We start from the raw sequence: 16,943 nt of genomic DNA on the forward strand, positions 1-16,943 counted from the left end.
ATAAAATAGATGCTAAAGACCTGGGTTTAGTGCCCAAATATAGGTATTTCTTCATGAAGTACCTGAGTGTGTCTGAATTGCTGTTCGGGCACACTCTACTTTGATTCTGACTAATTTGACCTTGAGCTATCTTAGCCCCTTTGGATACCACACATCAGACTCTTTGAGCTAGCTTCCTCCTTGGTCCAGACTTCTAAACCAGTAAGGGCTGCTGGGCCTTGACACCCATTTTCTTGCCCAACAGTTCTTGTGCTTATGTTTACAGAGACGTTGAAGTTGGGCTCCAACTAAAGATACATGATTTTACAAGGGGTATCTGAATACTATTGGCCACACAGTCTCTTTCAAACTTTCTTAGATTTACAAAGTTTTAAAACAGCACCAAATCCAAATTAAACAATAAGTGAACAATATGTAAATGTTTGGTAACAGTAAAAGCAAGAATGGGCAAATACATGCCAGCCTTTCCTGTCTATTCATGGCTTATTTAAACCAATACAACAAGCCCATTTTTCTTCCTTTCAAATATCTACACTCACTGAATCAAATGTGAAAGCAAGATCAATTTTGTTCCAAAACAGTAAATGAGCTTTAGATCAGATTTGTTTCTGTTGGAGAGCACCGAACGCGGCTTTACCTTAAGCATGCTTTGAGGCCAACTTCTCACCTTGTTTTGGAGTCAAACGCCTATAATTTTGAAGGATGGTCTTTATTTTTGACTTTGTCCTTGACATTTTGCATCTGAAACTTCCCAGCGCACAGACATATTCCAATATTCTTGGAACTGAGATAGTATAAATGTAAAAACCTGAATTATGTACCATGAGCATCCAGGTAGTTAAACATGACCACACGTTGAACATCGATTAGAGCGTTCCAAAGAAAGATGAGTAGATAAAACGGCTGACATTGTCCAGATCCTGCTACAAACATCTCCATTAGTGACGGGCAATGTTTTGCCAGGCATGGATTTGGGGCGAATTTCCGCATTTCTCCATTGGCTGATTGTTTCACGTAACGGATGAAAAATTTGGAAAAATTTGCCACGTGTCCAAAAATTGTTGTGTCAAAAGAATAGTCGTGCGTCCAAAAACTGTAGCAAGAATAGTTGCGGGCGTCAAAAGAATAGTCTTGCGTCCAAAAATTGTCGCAAGAATAGTCGCGCGTCGCAGGCGACAATTTTTTTTCATGCAACATTTTCACCGTTTCGCGAATCTTTTGAAAGATTCGTTAATTTTTCGGTGAAGCGAAACAGGACAGATAAACTCATCACTAATCTCCACCACTCAGAGATCCCCTTCATAGAACTACATTTGTTTATATTCAAAAACTGTGGTCAAAATATGAATAGAGACAGGAAATTCTATTCAAACTACAATGGGCGTGTTTATATTCCAAAAACTGCCATTGCATTACCACCGCAACATTCCATGGAATTCTTATTGCAAAACACCGGTATTAAAGAGGTTCTCTAACACCATCACCATTTTTATTGATTTGCCACTTTTCTATTCCCTTGTGTGATGGAATATTATTTTGTCCTTCTACAAACGTGCATTTGGTTGCACTGTCCCATAAAACATGGCCACGGGAAGGTTACCTTAGTCACGCGGATAAATGAATGGCAGAACACTGGGAGCCTTGAGCTGGAAGGTTTCTGACGTATTTGCTCTGTAATTATGTAATGTCAATCAATCCCTCTAAATAAAAATAAATAGCAAAGATCATTGCTAGATTACTTCATCTTCTGCTCTACAGGAGATTATAAATGTCAGTTTACTTATGGTCTTCCGTCCGCTTAATCCATACAATTTAATGCCGGTCAAATTAAAGGAGCTATGGAAGGTGAGATGCAGTTTCCAACACGGTTATGTTTAAAGACACAGAATGGAAGGGATGCAGAATTCCAAGGTTTTGAAAATGCAAATATAAATGAAAAAGAGCCTTTCTGCCAAATTTAAATTTACAAAAAAAAGGTAAAAAAGAAAAAAAAAGACAAATCCCAACTAAGATATAATAACCCCTTTATTGGGTTTATTTAATGTTTAAATGATTCCCTTTTCTCTGTAATAATAAAACAGTACCTGTACTTGATCCCAACTAAGATATAATTACCCCTTATTGGGGGCAGAACAGTCCTATTGGGTTTATTTAATGGTTAAATGATTCCCTTTTCTCTGTAATAATAAAACAGTACCTGTACTTGATCCCAACTAAGATATAATTACCCCTTATTGGGGCAGAACAGCCCTATTGGGTTTATTTAGTGGTTAAATGATTCCCTTTTCTCTGTAATAATAAAACAGTACCTGTACTTGATCCCAACTAAGATATAATTACCCCTTATTGGGGCAGAACAGCCCTATTGGGTTTATTTAATGGTTAAATGATTCCCTTTTCTCTGTAATAATAAAACAGTACCTGTACTTGATCCCAACTAAGATATAATTACCCCTTATTGGGGGCAAAACTGTCCTATTGGGTTTATTTAATGGTTAAATGATTCCCTTTTCTCTGTAATAATAAAACAGTACCTGTACTTGATCCCAACTAAGATATAATTACCCCTTATTGGGGACAGAACAGCCCTATTGGGTTTATTTAATGGTTAAATGATTCCCTTTTCTCTGTAATAATAAAACAGTACCTGTACTTGATCCCAACTAAGATATAATTACCCCTTATTGGGGGCAGAACAGCCCTATTGGGTTTATTTCATGGTTAAATGATTCCCTTTTCTCTGTAATAATAAAACAGTACCTGTACTTGATCCCAACTAAGATATAATTACCCCTTATTGGGGGCAGAACAGCCCTATTGGGTTTATTTCATGGTTAAATGATTCCCTTTTCTCTGTAATAATAAAACAGTACCTGTACTTGATCCCAACTAAGATATAATTACCCCTTATTGGGGGCAGAACAGCCCTATTGGGTTTATTTCATGGTTAAATGATTCCCTTTTCTCTGTAATAATAAAACAGTACCTGTACTTGATCCCAACTAAGATATAATTACCCCTTATTGGGGCAGAACAGCCCTATTGGGTTTATTTAATGGTTAAATGATTCCCTTTTCTCTATAATAATAAAACAATCCTATTGAGTTTATTCAATATTTAAATGTTTTTTTTAGCAGTCTTAAGTTATGGAGATCTAAATTACAGAAAGATCTCTATCCGGAAAACCCCAGGTCCCGAGCATTCTGGATAACAGATCCCATACCTGTACTTGATCCCAAAAACAATCATATTAGGTTTCATTAATGTTTAAATGATTTTTAGTAAACAATGTATGGAGATCTAAACTACAGAAAGACCAAACTTGGGTCCCAGGCATTCTGGATAACAGGTCCCATACCTGTATTTTGTAGTAGAACGGGGTTCCAAAAAGATTCTCTTTTTATCCCTAGAATGTACCCCAGTTATCAGGCTTACAAGTTTTTCTCAGGAGTCAGTGTAACAAATTTATACAACAATTTTTACAGATTCCTACAAATCTGCCTTGGATGCCCTTCTGCGCTGGCCCAGCTTTGAGTCTGGGACATGTACTTTACATCTTGACCACCGTTTCTATTAGTGAGATTTACACTATGATATATTTAAACACATTTTTTACCCCATAGAAAACAGAGACTAGATAATTTTTTTTTTCAATGACTCGATCTCAACAAGGACTAAAGGAAAAAATAAGATGAATAGTAATCAATAAAAATGGAGGAGGGCAATGAAACAGAAAATACATAATTGCCTGGAGTAAGAATTCGAGAGGAAAGTCTCAATTACCCATCAGCATTGCACAGCAGAGAAACGACAGCTTAGCCAGGGCCTTAGACAAAGCACAAAGGGATGGGAAGAATTCATACAATTCCACTTAATGCACTAAAACTCATTCATAGCCAATGTGCTGAGTTTTAAATTTGGATCTTATAGGCCCCATATAGTCTATAAATGGTTTATAAATGTATTTTGCCTAAGCATCTGTATAACTCACAGCACAAACCGAGAATATTTCGCACAAACATAAAAGAAATTAATTGCCTTCATACACAGTGACAATGGGACATGGCGGGTTATATTCTACAGCCTAATAATATACATCCTGGTAAATAAATGTTTTGTTCTACAAAGAAGCCCCAAAGACATATCTATAGTCATAGATTTAAATTGTAATTAAAAACAGGTTATTTTAATCTCCCATGCTTCTTATACTGTAAAGATATAGGCTGCTTGATTTAACCATCGGAACTCCGGATTCCGAACCAAAATTAGTTAAAGAGCCCCACACAACACCAAAACCTCTAATATACCTATCCCTGTAACTTGTTACGTTAAAAAGTATGAATAAATACCATTTTATATGCTAAAATCCAGCTGCAAAAGAGTTTCTCTTGGCAGGGGAGGAGGGACTAAAACACTGATGTTACAAATTGTAACAACTTCTCCACAGCTCAAGGTGACCATACACGCTAAGATCCGTGGGCGGATCTTCTCCTGATATCCCCACCTACGGGTGGGCAATATCGGGCTAATTCTGTCGTTTGGCGAGCCGATGCAGTCCCCGATAAGATTAATTTTCAAACCTAATCAAATTTCAGGCCAGATGTTGGTCGTTAGTGCCTATACATTGGCTGATAAGCTGCCGAATCAGTCTAAGGGACCGATATCGGCAGCTAGAATCGGCCTGTGTATGGCCACCTTTACAGACAGCATGCATGACCTACATAACCCACAATGCATTGCACTGTGATGATCCTTTCCTTATTGACATCACGAGTGCAGCAGGGAATAGTGGGATTAGGAGGATGCAGGCTGAGGACAAGTTGCATTTGGGTGAAGTTTCCCTTTACCATTAGTGGGTCAGATATCAGATACACCATGTCCACAAGGTGCTGGATTCAAATAAATTTATAATGGCATAAATGTAGGGCCACATCTGGCTTACTGGGCTAGCAGACAGCCCTGGCCAACAGGAACAAGGACTCATGTATCAGCCAGCATGTATCTCCTGCCGATGTCAACTTCAATAAAGTCAAAGAAAACGATCATAGCAAACCCAGTCAACCCCTTCTAGCAAGCTACTGTACTTACATGTATGCCGAGCAAGAGAATAGTTGGACCCCCCGCTGGTCAGCCCAAATCCCTCGGGAATCTGACTGGAGCTGCGTGGACGTGTGAGCAATTTTGGAGGCTCTATCTCGGCTCCGAACTCAGCGCCAATGACTGCCAGAAGCACAATGGCTGTGGCCTGCTTTCTCCTCTCTTCATAAGAAGGGGACGCTTTCTTCAGAGGGGGGACGTTGGAGAGACAGCCTGGAAAACACAGAAGGCTCGCAGGTATAACAGCAGTTTGATTGTAATTATGAATTAATATACATACATCCAACCTTATAACAGGAATTTGGAGAATGGGGGGTATTGTGCAATTCAACGAGGTACTACAAACCGTGATATACAACCCTTTAGGTTACTTAAGGTTACTCATTACTTTCTAATAATATTACAGCAAAGAGGAGACTTACAACAAATTGACATCACAGGTCCACGGAATAAAACCAATGACAAAAATCCAATTAAAAGATCTTAAAACTTATGACTGCCAGCTGGTTGCTTAACAGTGAAAGTGCAAGGAGGAGGCATGAGTGGCCTTTAACATAAGAATGAGGTTACACCTAGCCCCTTGGCTTCTAGACTAAAACCCTTGCGTGTTTATTTAAACGGGATATCAGAAGCAACATATTTGGTCATATGGACAAAATGAAGAACTTGGGGCAATCAGGGTCGGACTGGCCCACCAGGATACCAGGAAAACTCCCCGTGGGCCCAGGTGTAAGTGGGCCCTCCTGCTCCTGACCATTTGGCCTGCTTCATGGTCATACCCTTTTTCTGAATGGGAACAAAGAGGAGAAATAGATAGAAGTATAGATGCTAGCATGTAAATAAAAGAGACTTGGAAAATAAGGTGGTTGAGCGAGGAAAGATAGTTTGGAGAGTGTGCCCATGGTCAAAGGTTTTCTGGTGGGCCCCTGGGGTCCCAGTCTGACACGGGCAAAACAATCCTATTGGGTGTTTAAAGCATGTTTTTAGTAGACTTAAGGTATGGAGATCCAAATTACAGAAAAATCCCTTATCTGGAAAGCCTAGGTCGGTCCTGAGCATTCTAGAAAACTGGTTATATATAAATATAAATAAATATATATATATATAAGAACAAACAGGAGCACACCATCCAAACAATCAGAGGCCCTGGGTGCTGGCAAATAACAATAATATAGAAACAGAGAGCCGCACACACAGGGACTTTGCAAAAAGACAAAGTATTTAATGAAAAAGATCCGACATTTCGAGCACCAACTGTGCTCTTCCTCAGGGACAAACCATATATATAAACCATATATATAAATATATATATATAAATATATATATATATATATATATATATATATATATATATATAAGGACTCAAAGATCAGGCACTCACGTATCAAAAAGGTAATAGCTGCCTGGGTGCAGAATGTCAAAAGCATAGATATTGTAAACAAATATCCCGCACTCACAGGGCTTATGAAAACAAAAAATATTTTATTGGCAATTCACTTGCCAATAAAATATTTTTTGTTTTCATAAGCCCTGTGAGTGCGGGATATTTGTTTAAAATATATATATATATATATATAGGTTTGGGATCCATTATCGGGAAACCCGTTATCCAGAAAGCTCAGAATTATGGGACCATCTTCCATAGACTCTATTTTAAGCAAATAATTCTAATTTTTAAAAATGATCTCCCCTTTCTCTGTAATAATAAAACAGTACTTGATCCCAACTAAAATATAATTACCCCTTATTGGGGGCAGAACAGCCCTATTGGGTTTATTTCATGGTTAAATGATTCCCTTTTCTCTGTAATAATAAAACAGTACCTGTACTTGATCCCAACTAAGATATAATTACCCCTTATTGGGGCAGAACAGCCCTATTGGGTTTATTAAATGGTTAAATGATTCCCTTTTCTCTGTAATAATAAAACAGTACCTGTACTTGATCCCAACTAAGATATAATTACCCCTTATTGGGGGCAGAACAGTCCTATTGGGTTTATTTAATGGTTAAATGATTCCCTTTTCTCTGTAATAATAAAACAGTACCTTTACTTGATCCCAACTAAGGTATAATTACCCCTTATTGGGGGCAGAACAGCCCTATTGGGTTTATTTAATGGTTAAATGATTCCCTTTTCTCTGTAATAATAAAACAGTACCTGTACTTGATCCCAACTAAGATATAATTACCCCTTATTGGGGGCAGAACAGCCCTATTGGGTTTATTTCATGGTTAAATGATTCCCTTTTCTCTGTAATAATAAAACAGTACCTGTACTTGATCCCAACTAAGATATAATTACCCCTTATTGGGGGCAGAACAGCCCTATTGGGTTTATTTCATGGTTAAATGATTCCCTTTTCTCTGTAATAATAAAACAGTACCTGTACTTGATCCCAACTAAGATATAATTACCCCTTATTGGGGGCAGAACAGCCCTATTGGGTTTATTTAATTGTTAAATGATTCCCTTTTCTCTGTAATAATAAAACAGTACCTGTACTTGATCCCAACTAAGATATAATTACCCCTTATTGGGGCAGAACAGCCCTATTGGGTTTATTTAATGGTTAAATGATTCCCTTTTCTCTGTAATAATAAAACAGTACCTGTACTTGATCCCAACTAAGATATAATTACCCCTTATTGGAGCAAAACATTTCTATTGGGTTTATTTAATGTTTAAATTATTTTTTGATATACTTAAATTATGAAGATCCAAATTATGGAAAGAACCCTTTTCCAGAAAACCCCAGGTCAGGAGCATTCTGGATAACAGGTCCCATACCTGTATGTGTGTGTGTATATATATATATTTTCAAGCAGCAGTGCCTTTTATTTAGCAGCAGACTGGTCAATGCATTTAAGCAGGATGGGTCACATCCTCCTGGCACTGATGGGGTCAATCAAATGCAATCCCAAAATATGATTTGATTTGGGGCTTGTGATGCTCGGATGCAGTAGGCTCCACGCAGGAGGCAAACCGTGCTCCCATCCCCCTAGGGCCCAGAAGCGTGCTCTGTAACAATAGTTCAAAGGAAAGCAGCTCCATTGTGCCGTTACCCGGATTGTTCCGTCAGCTGACCTCTGCAGAAGGGGAATTGCTAACCACTGGCTGCTCCGCAGCTGACAAATGAAGGATCGCAGCTCCATCTACTCTCCTCCTCGCTGCCTCCAGCCCAGGTGCTCAGACCGAGAGCCCTGTGTGACATCTTAGATCAAGATGAATTGGCACAAACTCCTGATCCGAGATTGTTTTATACCATTTAATTTAGTTTCTTCCCCTGCATGGATGAGCACAGCTCTGGTTATGGATTTCTATTCTAATGTACTGAAGCAGGCACTGAGAGAAGCCAATGAAGCAGATGCTGGAGTGGGGGACTGCAGGGATACTGATCAATAGGCAAGGCACTGACCCCATCCGTTTGGCTTCTACAATTGCCGCTGCTTAAAGTCGTAGTGGGAGAAAAAACAAATCAGACATGTGCAGCTTCCAGCGGGGATTAAGCAGCAGGCACTTGGGGTCGGCTCATTCTCATCCCAATGAGCACAGACAGAGAGAGAGAGACGGAGACAGACAGACTAAAAAAAACTGAAAGAGAGGGAGATACGGACAGAGATGATAGAGATGAATAGGTAGATCAAAAGAGATAAAGTTTAAATAAACTGGGAAAAGGGTAGATTTACTTGTATCTATATTTTAATTGTCCAGGCAACCAACTGCTACCATCGAATAAGAAGGCCCAGAATCTGATGTGATAAAGACATGGCATCTCGCTTATTTCAGGCAGCCAAGAAATAGCACATACGCCCCCAAGTGTGTCCTGTCATTGCCAGGAATTTATTGATGTACCTTAGGTTAATGGCCTAGCATTTTGGCTTCACTCTGTATGAGCCAGCGTATAAACGTCAGGTACTTGTGCCTTCTGTTACTGACATGGATGGTACCTGGGAGAAGTAGTAAGGGATAACGGACATTTCTCCGCTGACTTACATACTCCGTGAGCCACATTCAGATGTAAAAAGTGTTGGGGAGCCACACAAGCATGAAAAAAGTTCTTTGGGGATGCCAAATAAGGGCTGTGATTGGGCTATTTGGTAGCCCTATGTGGCCTGCTGGAGGCTCTGCTTGGAGTAAAACTGTGTCTCTGGGCTTCCATAACTTGCCTCCAAGCCAGAAATGTAAAAATGGCACCTACTTTGAGGCCGCATTAAAGAGGGATGTGAGCAACACATTGCACTCAAGCCACTAGTTGGGGATCACTTTTTGGCTAATGAAACATAGCGATTTAACCCAGGCCATATTAGCCAGTGGATACAAGTTTAATACCCCCTGCTCTGCCAGTGGATACATTTCCTGTGGCTTTTGTCATTGACACAGTTGCCCATCACCACTTACATCAATGACAGAGGACGCGGGAGTAGGGCATATTTCTCTGCTGACTGATATACAGTGGTGTGAAAAACTATTTGCCCCCTTCCTGATTTCTTATTCTTTTGCATGTTTGTCACACTTAAATGTTTCTGCTCATCAAAAACCGTTAACTATTAGTCAAAGATAACATAATTGAACACAAAATGCAGTTTTTAAATGAAGGTTTACGTTATTAAGGGAGAAAAAAAACTCCAAATCTACATGGCCCTGTGTGAAAAAGTGATTGCCCCCCTTGTTAAAAAATAACTTAACTGTGGTTTATCAATTTCAATTTTCAATTTCAATATCAATTTCTGTAGTCACCCCCAGGCCTGATTACTGCCACACCTGTTTCAATCAAGAAATCCCTTAAATAGGAGCTACCTGACACAGAGAAGTAGACCAAAAGCACCTCAAAAGCTAGACATCATGCCAAGATCCAAAGAAATTGAGGAACAAATGAGAACAAAAGTAATTGAGATCTATCAGTCTGGTAAAGGTTATAAAGCCATTTCTAAAGCTTTGGGACTCCAGCGAACCACAGTGAGAGCCATTATCCACAAATGGCAAAAACATGGAACAGGCCGGCCGACCAAAATTACCCCAAGAGCGCAGAGACAACACATCCGAGAGGCCACAAAAGACCCCAGGACAACATCTAAAGAACTGCAGGCCTCACTTGCCTCAATTAAGGTCAGTGTTCACGACTCCACCATAAGAAAGAGACTGGGCAAAAACGGCCTGCATGGCAGATTTCCAAGGCGCAAACCACTTTTAAGCAAAAAGAACATTATGGCTCGTCTCAATTTTGCTAAAAAACATCTCAATGATTGCCAAGACTTTTGGGAAAATATCTTGTGGACCGACGAGACAAAAGTTGAACTTTTTGGAAGGTGCGTGTCCCGTTACATCTGGTGTAAAAGTAACACAGCATTTCAGAAAAAGAACATCATACCAACAGTAAAATATGGTGGTGGTAGTGTGATGGTCTGGGGTTGTTTTGCTGCTTCAGGACCTGGAAGGCTTGCTGTGATAGATGGAACCATGAATTCTACTGTCTACCAAAAAATCCTGAAGGAGAATGTCCTGCCATCTGTTCGTCAACTCAAGCTGAAGCGATCTTGGGTGCTGCAGCAGGACAATGACCCAAAACACACCAGCAAATCCACCTCTGAATGGCTGAAGAAAAACAAAATGAAGACTTTGGAGTGGCCTAGTCAAAGTCCTGACCTGTATCCTATTGAGATGTTGTTGCATGACCTTAAAAAGGCGGTTCATGCTAGAAAACCCTCAAATAAAGCTGAATTACAACAATTCTGCAAAGATGAGTGGGCCAAAATTCCTCCAGAGCGCTGTAAAAGACTCGTTGCAAGTTATCGCAAACGCTTGATTGCAGTTATTGCTGCTAAGGGTGGCCCAACCAGTTATTAGGTTCAGGGGGCAATTACTTTTTCACACAGGGCCATGTAGGTTTGGATTTTTTTTCTCCCTAAATAATAAAAACCCTCATTTAAAAACTGCATTTTGTGTTTACTTGTGTTATCTTTGACTAATAGTTTAATGTGTTTAATGATCAGAAACATTTTGTGTGACAAACATGCAAAAGAATAAGAAATCAGGAAGGGGGCAAATAGTTTTTCACACCACTGTACGTCAGAACTTTACACCTCAGGCCAATGTCACATGTAACATTTATTATGGAGGTATATATTAATCTGTGGATAAATGTCTGATACCCTATCCCCCATTCTTCTATGGGGCCCTTACCTACTATCACCGGTGCTTAATAGTGCATTAATCCTGTATCAACCAAGCAAAAAAAAATTTTCATTTTTGCTTTCATCCTGGAGCTTCTTTCTGATTGGTGGCTATGTGTTACGATTAACCACCATTATGTTAGCAAATAAGCCCCAGTGTCGATGTCAGGGGTTTTATTTATAACAATAACAAAAAAACGACCTATCGGTATTCTCACTATTTCATTTACACTTACCCACAATTTCAAACTTTATCATTAGATTCCACAAAAGCCGAATTATTTTATTTTCTCTGAATTTACATTTAAACAGGTTTGACTTGAGAAATCCAACGTCAAGCTTCCGCATTATTTATATTCGATTTCATTCCGATGCATGGCCTTCATTAGAGGAGGATAAAAGCTGAATTGCGCAGGGTTCACAAACACAAAGCCAAAAGAATAAAATAAAAGCCGAGCTCCGATTTCAATAGTTTCATAAAATGTGGTATTTTCGCACTCTGACTTGCTCGCCTTCATTTAATCATGCTAAAGGGCGACGGAGCGATCCATTTTCCTGACAGAACGGTTGATCACCCTATCACAGCGAGAAAATTAATAACCTGAAAGAGCTCTATGTAAAAAAAACAAAAAGCCGCGCTGATGAAAGGGAGAACATGTTCGACATTAGACCTGCTCAGGCAGCGGCGGAATCCGCGGATGCATAATAGATGCGCTCATCAGTTCTCTGGAACATGCAAATGGCGGGTGGTTTATCTTTATCTTAAGGGGCAGATTTATCAAGTATCGACTTTGCAAATAAAAGAAAAAAGACAAAATGTGAGCGACTTTTTGACTTTTTTCCTCTCAAACGATTGTCATTTTACGAAAGAACTCAAACCGAATAGTCAAGGTGACATTTATTTTGTGGAAAAAAAAGTTGCACGTTGGGCAGAATCCGATTTCTCCATTTATTTTCAACGAGGCTGAAAAAAATCCCATTGTTGTGTCGCTTGTCAACCCACAGGCCACGCCTGTAAGGAGCAGTCTGATTTATAATAGGATATATATTTTTTTAATTTCTACTCCTTCCTCCCCCGGTAAAGGGGTAAAATAAATAAGGTTGGCAGAGACTATTCCCACAGAACCCCTGGTGATTTTTTGCATTTTTATTTTCAGTAAAGGAGAAGGAAAGTCTAAATCACTAGGGGCCAAATATTGGGCACCCCCGAGTTATTGTAACTGCTTCCCTAAAACCCCCGGCCCATGCTCCTGTGAGGAGAAAAAACTGCACCGGCCTGGGGTAAATGCAAGTGAGTGATCCCCTTCCTTCCTTCTCCTTTAGCAGCAATCACAGAGGCCCACGATTTTCACTGCTCCGAAGGAAGAAGAAGACTTGTTTGCGTACATCCCGGCCGGGGCAGTTTTCTCCTAAGATGAGCTAGAAGTGATTGTAACTTTCCTTCTCCTTTAATAAATCCTGACTGTTTGAGGTTTCAGGAAATACTTGCATATTTTTGCAAAATCTGTGTTTGTATTGTATGTATGTATTGTGGGCGACCAGTCGTGACTGATACTGATTTACTATGGACACTGGTTAGTTCAGGGATAAAAAAGTTTAAGGCCAGAATATAATGCATCTGTAGATAAGAAAGTGGAGTCTCTGCTCCCCTTCACCTCCTGCTGTTCTGATTGTTCATGCTCTTTGGATGAACGATTGGAACAACAGAAGGGAGCCATACCTTGCATGAAGCCATACTGTGTGTGGTCCCCGGTATGAGCTCTGTCTCTTTAGATCAGTCGTTCCCAACCTTCCTAATGCCGTGACTCTTTAATACAATTCCTCATGTTGTGGTGACCCCCAACCATAAAATTATTCCTAAGACCCTCGGAAATATCGGTTTTCCGATGGTCTAAGGCGACCCCTGTGAAAGGGTTGTTCGACCACTAAAGGGGTCCTGACCCACAGGTTGAGAACCACTGCTTTAGACCATGGACTGGTCAGTCGGATCTGCTTGGGCACAGCCTCCTTTAGAAACAGGTGTCAGGCATGTCCCCAGAAGCTAAAGTATAATGGGGTTAGCCAGTTACATTTCAGCCCTCGCACAGGGAAATACATAATTCAGTTCCTTGCCAGGTCCGACATACTATTTGTTGGCCGCTTATCATTTGGGAATTGACTAGCTTTCTATAGTGCAACGTATTCAGTTTCACTAGCTTTGATGGAAAAAGTAGGGAGAAGCCAACTGGAAATATGCAGCATTTTTAAGGTACATTCCTGTAACAGGTGTATAATGCAACGGCAATTACTTCTTGACATTATATGTCCCCTTTAATGCCTACAATGCAATAGGAATCTGTGTAGTTTGTAAACTGTCTTATTACCCTTAAGGCATTAGAGACGGGGTTATTTTTGGCAACTGGGCTATTAACATTACATGAAAATACTAATTAAACATGAAAAACTTAATATTGATACATTGAAAATCAATTGTAATATGATGCCATGTAACAATAATTACTAGCAATGTAGGAAGGATCAATAATCTATTCTGCATTGTCCATAGGTCATGGGATGGAGATAACCATAACCTTTACAAAATGGCCCGAAATTATAATGATTTTTTGTTGCCGTCTGTGTAATGCACATCTGTTACCAGGCAGAAATATGTATCATTAAATGAAATATGCGAACATACAACCTAAAAAGATTTACATGTGTTGGGCTGATAGCTACGAGAGGCCAAATTGTTGGTTTGCTAAAAAGATAAGGCGGTCACACAAATAACAATTCTTGGAATTCAACCAAATGGCACAACAGCAGCAAAAAAACTAGACAAATGTTAGTGGTTGGAATTATTAATACAAAAGGTCCATGCTGGAAGCCATGTATCTACTACTTGACCTGTAGAATGCAATGGTGACCTCCTTGTAGCCCTTACATCTTCCACCCACTGATCACTCCTTTCAGGTTTATTTAAGAAGCGTGCAGCCTCGCTGCTTCTAAAAACCTCAAGGGACAAAAGGCATAGAGACGCCAACTAGATTCAGCTCCATCTTGGGTTACCGAAAAACTAAACTGGTAGCCTGGATGCAGGTGGTTACAATGTGTATATGTCTTGGCTTTTAACATTTCTCCCTGTTACCATGAAGTCCCATAAAAACAATAACATCAGAAGCTCTCGGATCTTACATTTTTCCAGAACTGATAAAGTTTTCCCCTGCCCCACACAGGCTTAGATATTACAATTTTCCCAGAATATATGCCAATTTGATGTAATCTCCTAGAAAATGTAAAACAGGAGGTATGCTGTAAGTTGTGGCTACCCATTAAAGCACAAAATCCCAACTTTTAATGTTCTTAATTCTATACACGAATGTATAAGCCTTGTGCCTTCTTATATTCTGGGATTTATTCCTTATTGTGTTTTCACACAGTCCAGTTCCATTGGTGAACATTAAACATCTATATTTTACTGCTTCTCAGATAGGGGAGATAGCTCTCAGTACAAGTGAGGGAATACAGGGGTAGGGGAGATAGCTCTCAGTACAAGTGAGGGAATACAGGGGTAGGGGGGATAGCTCTCAGTACAAGTGAGGGAATACAGGGGTAGGGGGGATAGCTCTCAGTACAAGTGAGGGAATACAGGGGTAGGGGAGATAGCTCTCAGTACAAGTGAGGGAATACAGGGGTAGGGGAGATAGCTCTCAGTACAAGTGAGGGAATACAGGGGTAGGGGAGATAGCTCTCAGTACAAGTGAGGGAATACAGGGGTAGGGGGGATAGCTCTCAGTACAAGTGAGGGAATACAGGGGTAGGGGAGATAGCTCTCAGTACAAGTGAGGGAATACAGGGGTAGGGGAGATAGCTCTCAGTACAAGTGAGGGAATACAGGGGTAGGGGAGATAGCTCTCAGTACAAGTGAGGGAATACAGGGGTAGGGGGGATAGCTCTCAGTACAAGTGAGGGAATACAGGGGTAGGGGGGATAGCTCTCAGTACAAGTGAGGGAATACAGGGGTAGGGGAGATAGCTCTCAGTACAAGTGAGGGAATACAGGGGTAGGGGGGATAGCTCTCAGTACAAGTGAGGGAATACAGGGGTATGGGAGATAGCTCTCAGTACAAGTGAGGGAATATAGGGTTATGGGAGATAGCTCTCAGTACAAGTGAGGGAATACAGGGGTAGGGGAGATAGCTCTCAGTACAAGTGAGGGAATACAGGGGTAGGGGAGATAGCTCTCAGTACAAGTGAGGGAATACAGGGGTAGGGGAGATAGCTCTCAGTACAAGTGAGGGAATACAGGGGTAGGGGGATAGCTCTCAGTACAAGTGAGGGAATACAGGGGTAGGGGGGATAGCTCTCAGTACAAGTGAGGGAATACAGGGGTATGGGAGATAGCTCTCAGTACAAGGGAGGGAATACAGGGGTAGGGGAGATAGCTCTCAGTACAAGTGAGGGAATACAGGGGTATGGGAGATAGCTCTCAGTACAAGGGAGGAAATACAGGGGTATGGGAGATAGCTCTTAGTACAAGTTGATCCAGGGACGGGTCCGATTGCCATCTTGGAGTCAGGAAGGAATTTTTTCCCCTCTGCGGCAAATTGGAGAGGTTTAAGATGGGTGTTTTTTTGCTTTCCTTTGGATCAGCTAGCAGTTAGGAAGGTTATATATAGGCATTAAGGTTAAACTTAATGGATGTGTGTCTTTTTTCTTACTAAGTTACTATGACATTTATTAAAAATAAAATGTGCTTGCCTAAATAGGACATTATGAAACATAGAAATAGCTTTCGGAATAAAGGGCTTACACACAACGGATCCTATACCTGTACTAACCTCAGGTGTGATGTCATAGTAGGGCGGAAACTAAAACACAACTTAACTAATAGGGGTCTTATTACAGAGAGAATGAAACTGACTTTAAAAGAGTAAAGATATTTACCCAAAGGAAAGCTTTTAGCACAATTACTAATATATTGGGCTTTTTCCTTTACTGTTAATACATTAGGGTTATTTCGAGGAGTGCAAGCTCCTATGCATATCTGTGATCGTACAGCACACACACCGTATGTAAGCGTTCGGTGCCCAAAGCAGCTGTATTTGAGTGTTCAGTCAAGCAAACTAATGTGGCGTCTGAATGGCAAAGCCAACCGGTTTAACACCTAGTCAATTATATGGCCAATTGAGCAGGCTTCACACCTAAGTCATTATATACCCAATGCAGCAGGTATCGGATCCAGCCTATTAAATGCCCAACAACTGACTGATCCAATCAATGCTCAACACAGATGGTATTGCGCTTAGATGATTTAACAACAAATCAGAATATACTGGCCCACCCTATGCTGTAACCATGGGGGCCGAAGATATTAAGCACAGTGTCATTTTATTGTTTTCATGTTAAAATAGATTTTGTTCTCTTCAAATATTTCAAAGAACTGAAATTCATTTTTTTGAACGTTAGAAAATAATCTTATGGACAAAAAACAAATATGTTGTTTTCGTAGTTCCAGGAATGAATCCCTAATAAACCCCTGCATTGCTGTGTGGGGGGAAAACAAAAGTTGATGAACAGTACACAGGTGAAAATGGCGGCGCCTTTGCGACTGGTCTCAAAACAAGGCTAGGGTTTGGCAAAAACCATATTTTTATATGCTGAAATCCAGCTGCAAAACTGTTCTTCTCTTTCTGC

The 16,943-nt window shown here is 40.2% G+C and overlaps 1 protein-coding gene across 4 annotated transcripts in view; it reads right to left on the reverse strand.

Moving 5' to 3' along the window:
* Window positions 1-16,943, reverse strand: part of wdr7 (WD repeat domain 7) — a 228,509-nt gene that overhangs the window by 83,719 nt on the left and 127,847 nt on the right. For all 4 annotated transcript variants that reach the window (XM_018090767.2, XM_018090674.2, XM_012956678.3 and 1 more), the window contains 1 exon segment: window positions 5,089-5,310. In XM_018090767.2, coding sequence (XP_017946256.1) covers window positions 5,089-5,310 — 222 coding nt within the window.

The sequence above is a fragment of the Xenopus tropicalis genome, chromosome 1 (genome assembly GCF_000004195.4).
Source record: "Xenopus tropicalis strain Nigerian chromosome 1, UCB_Xtro_10.0, whole genome shotgun sequence".
Classification (NCBI taxonomy): domain Eukaryota; kingdom Metazoa; phylum Chordata; class Amphibia; order Anura; family Pipidae; genus Xenopus; species Xenopus tropicalis.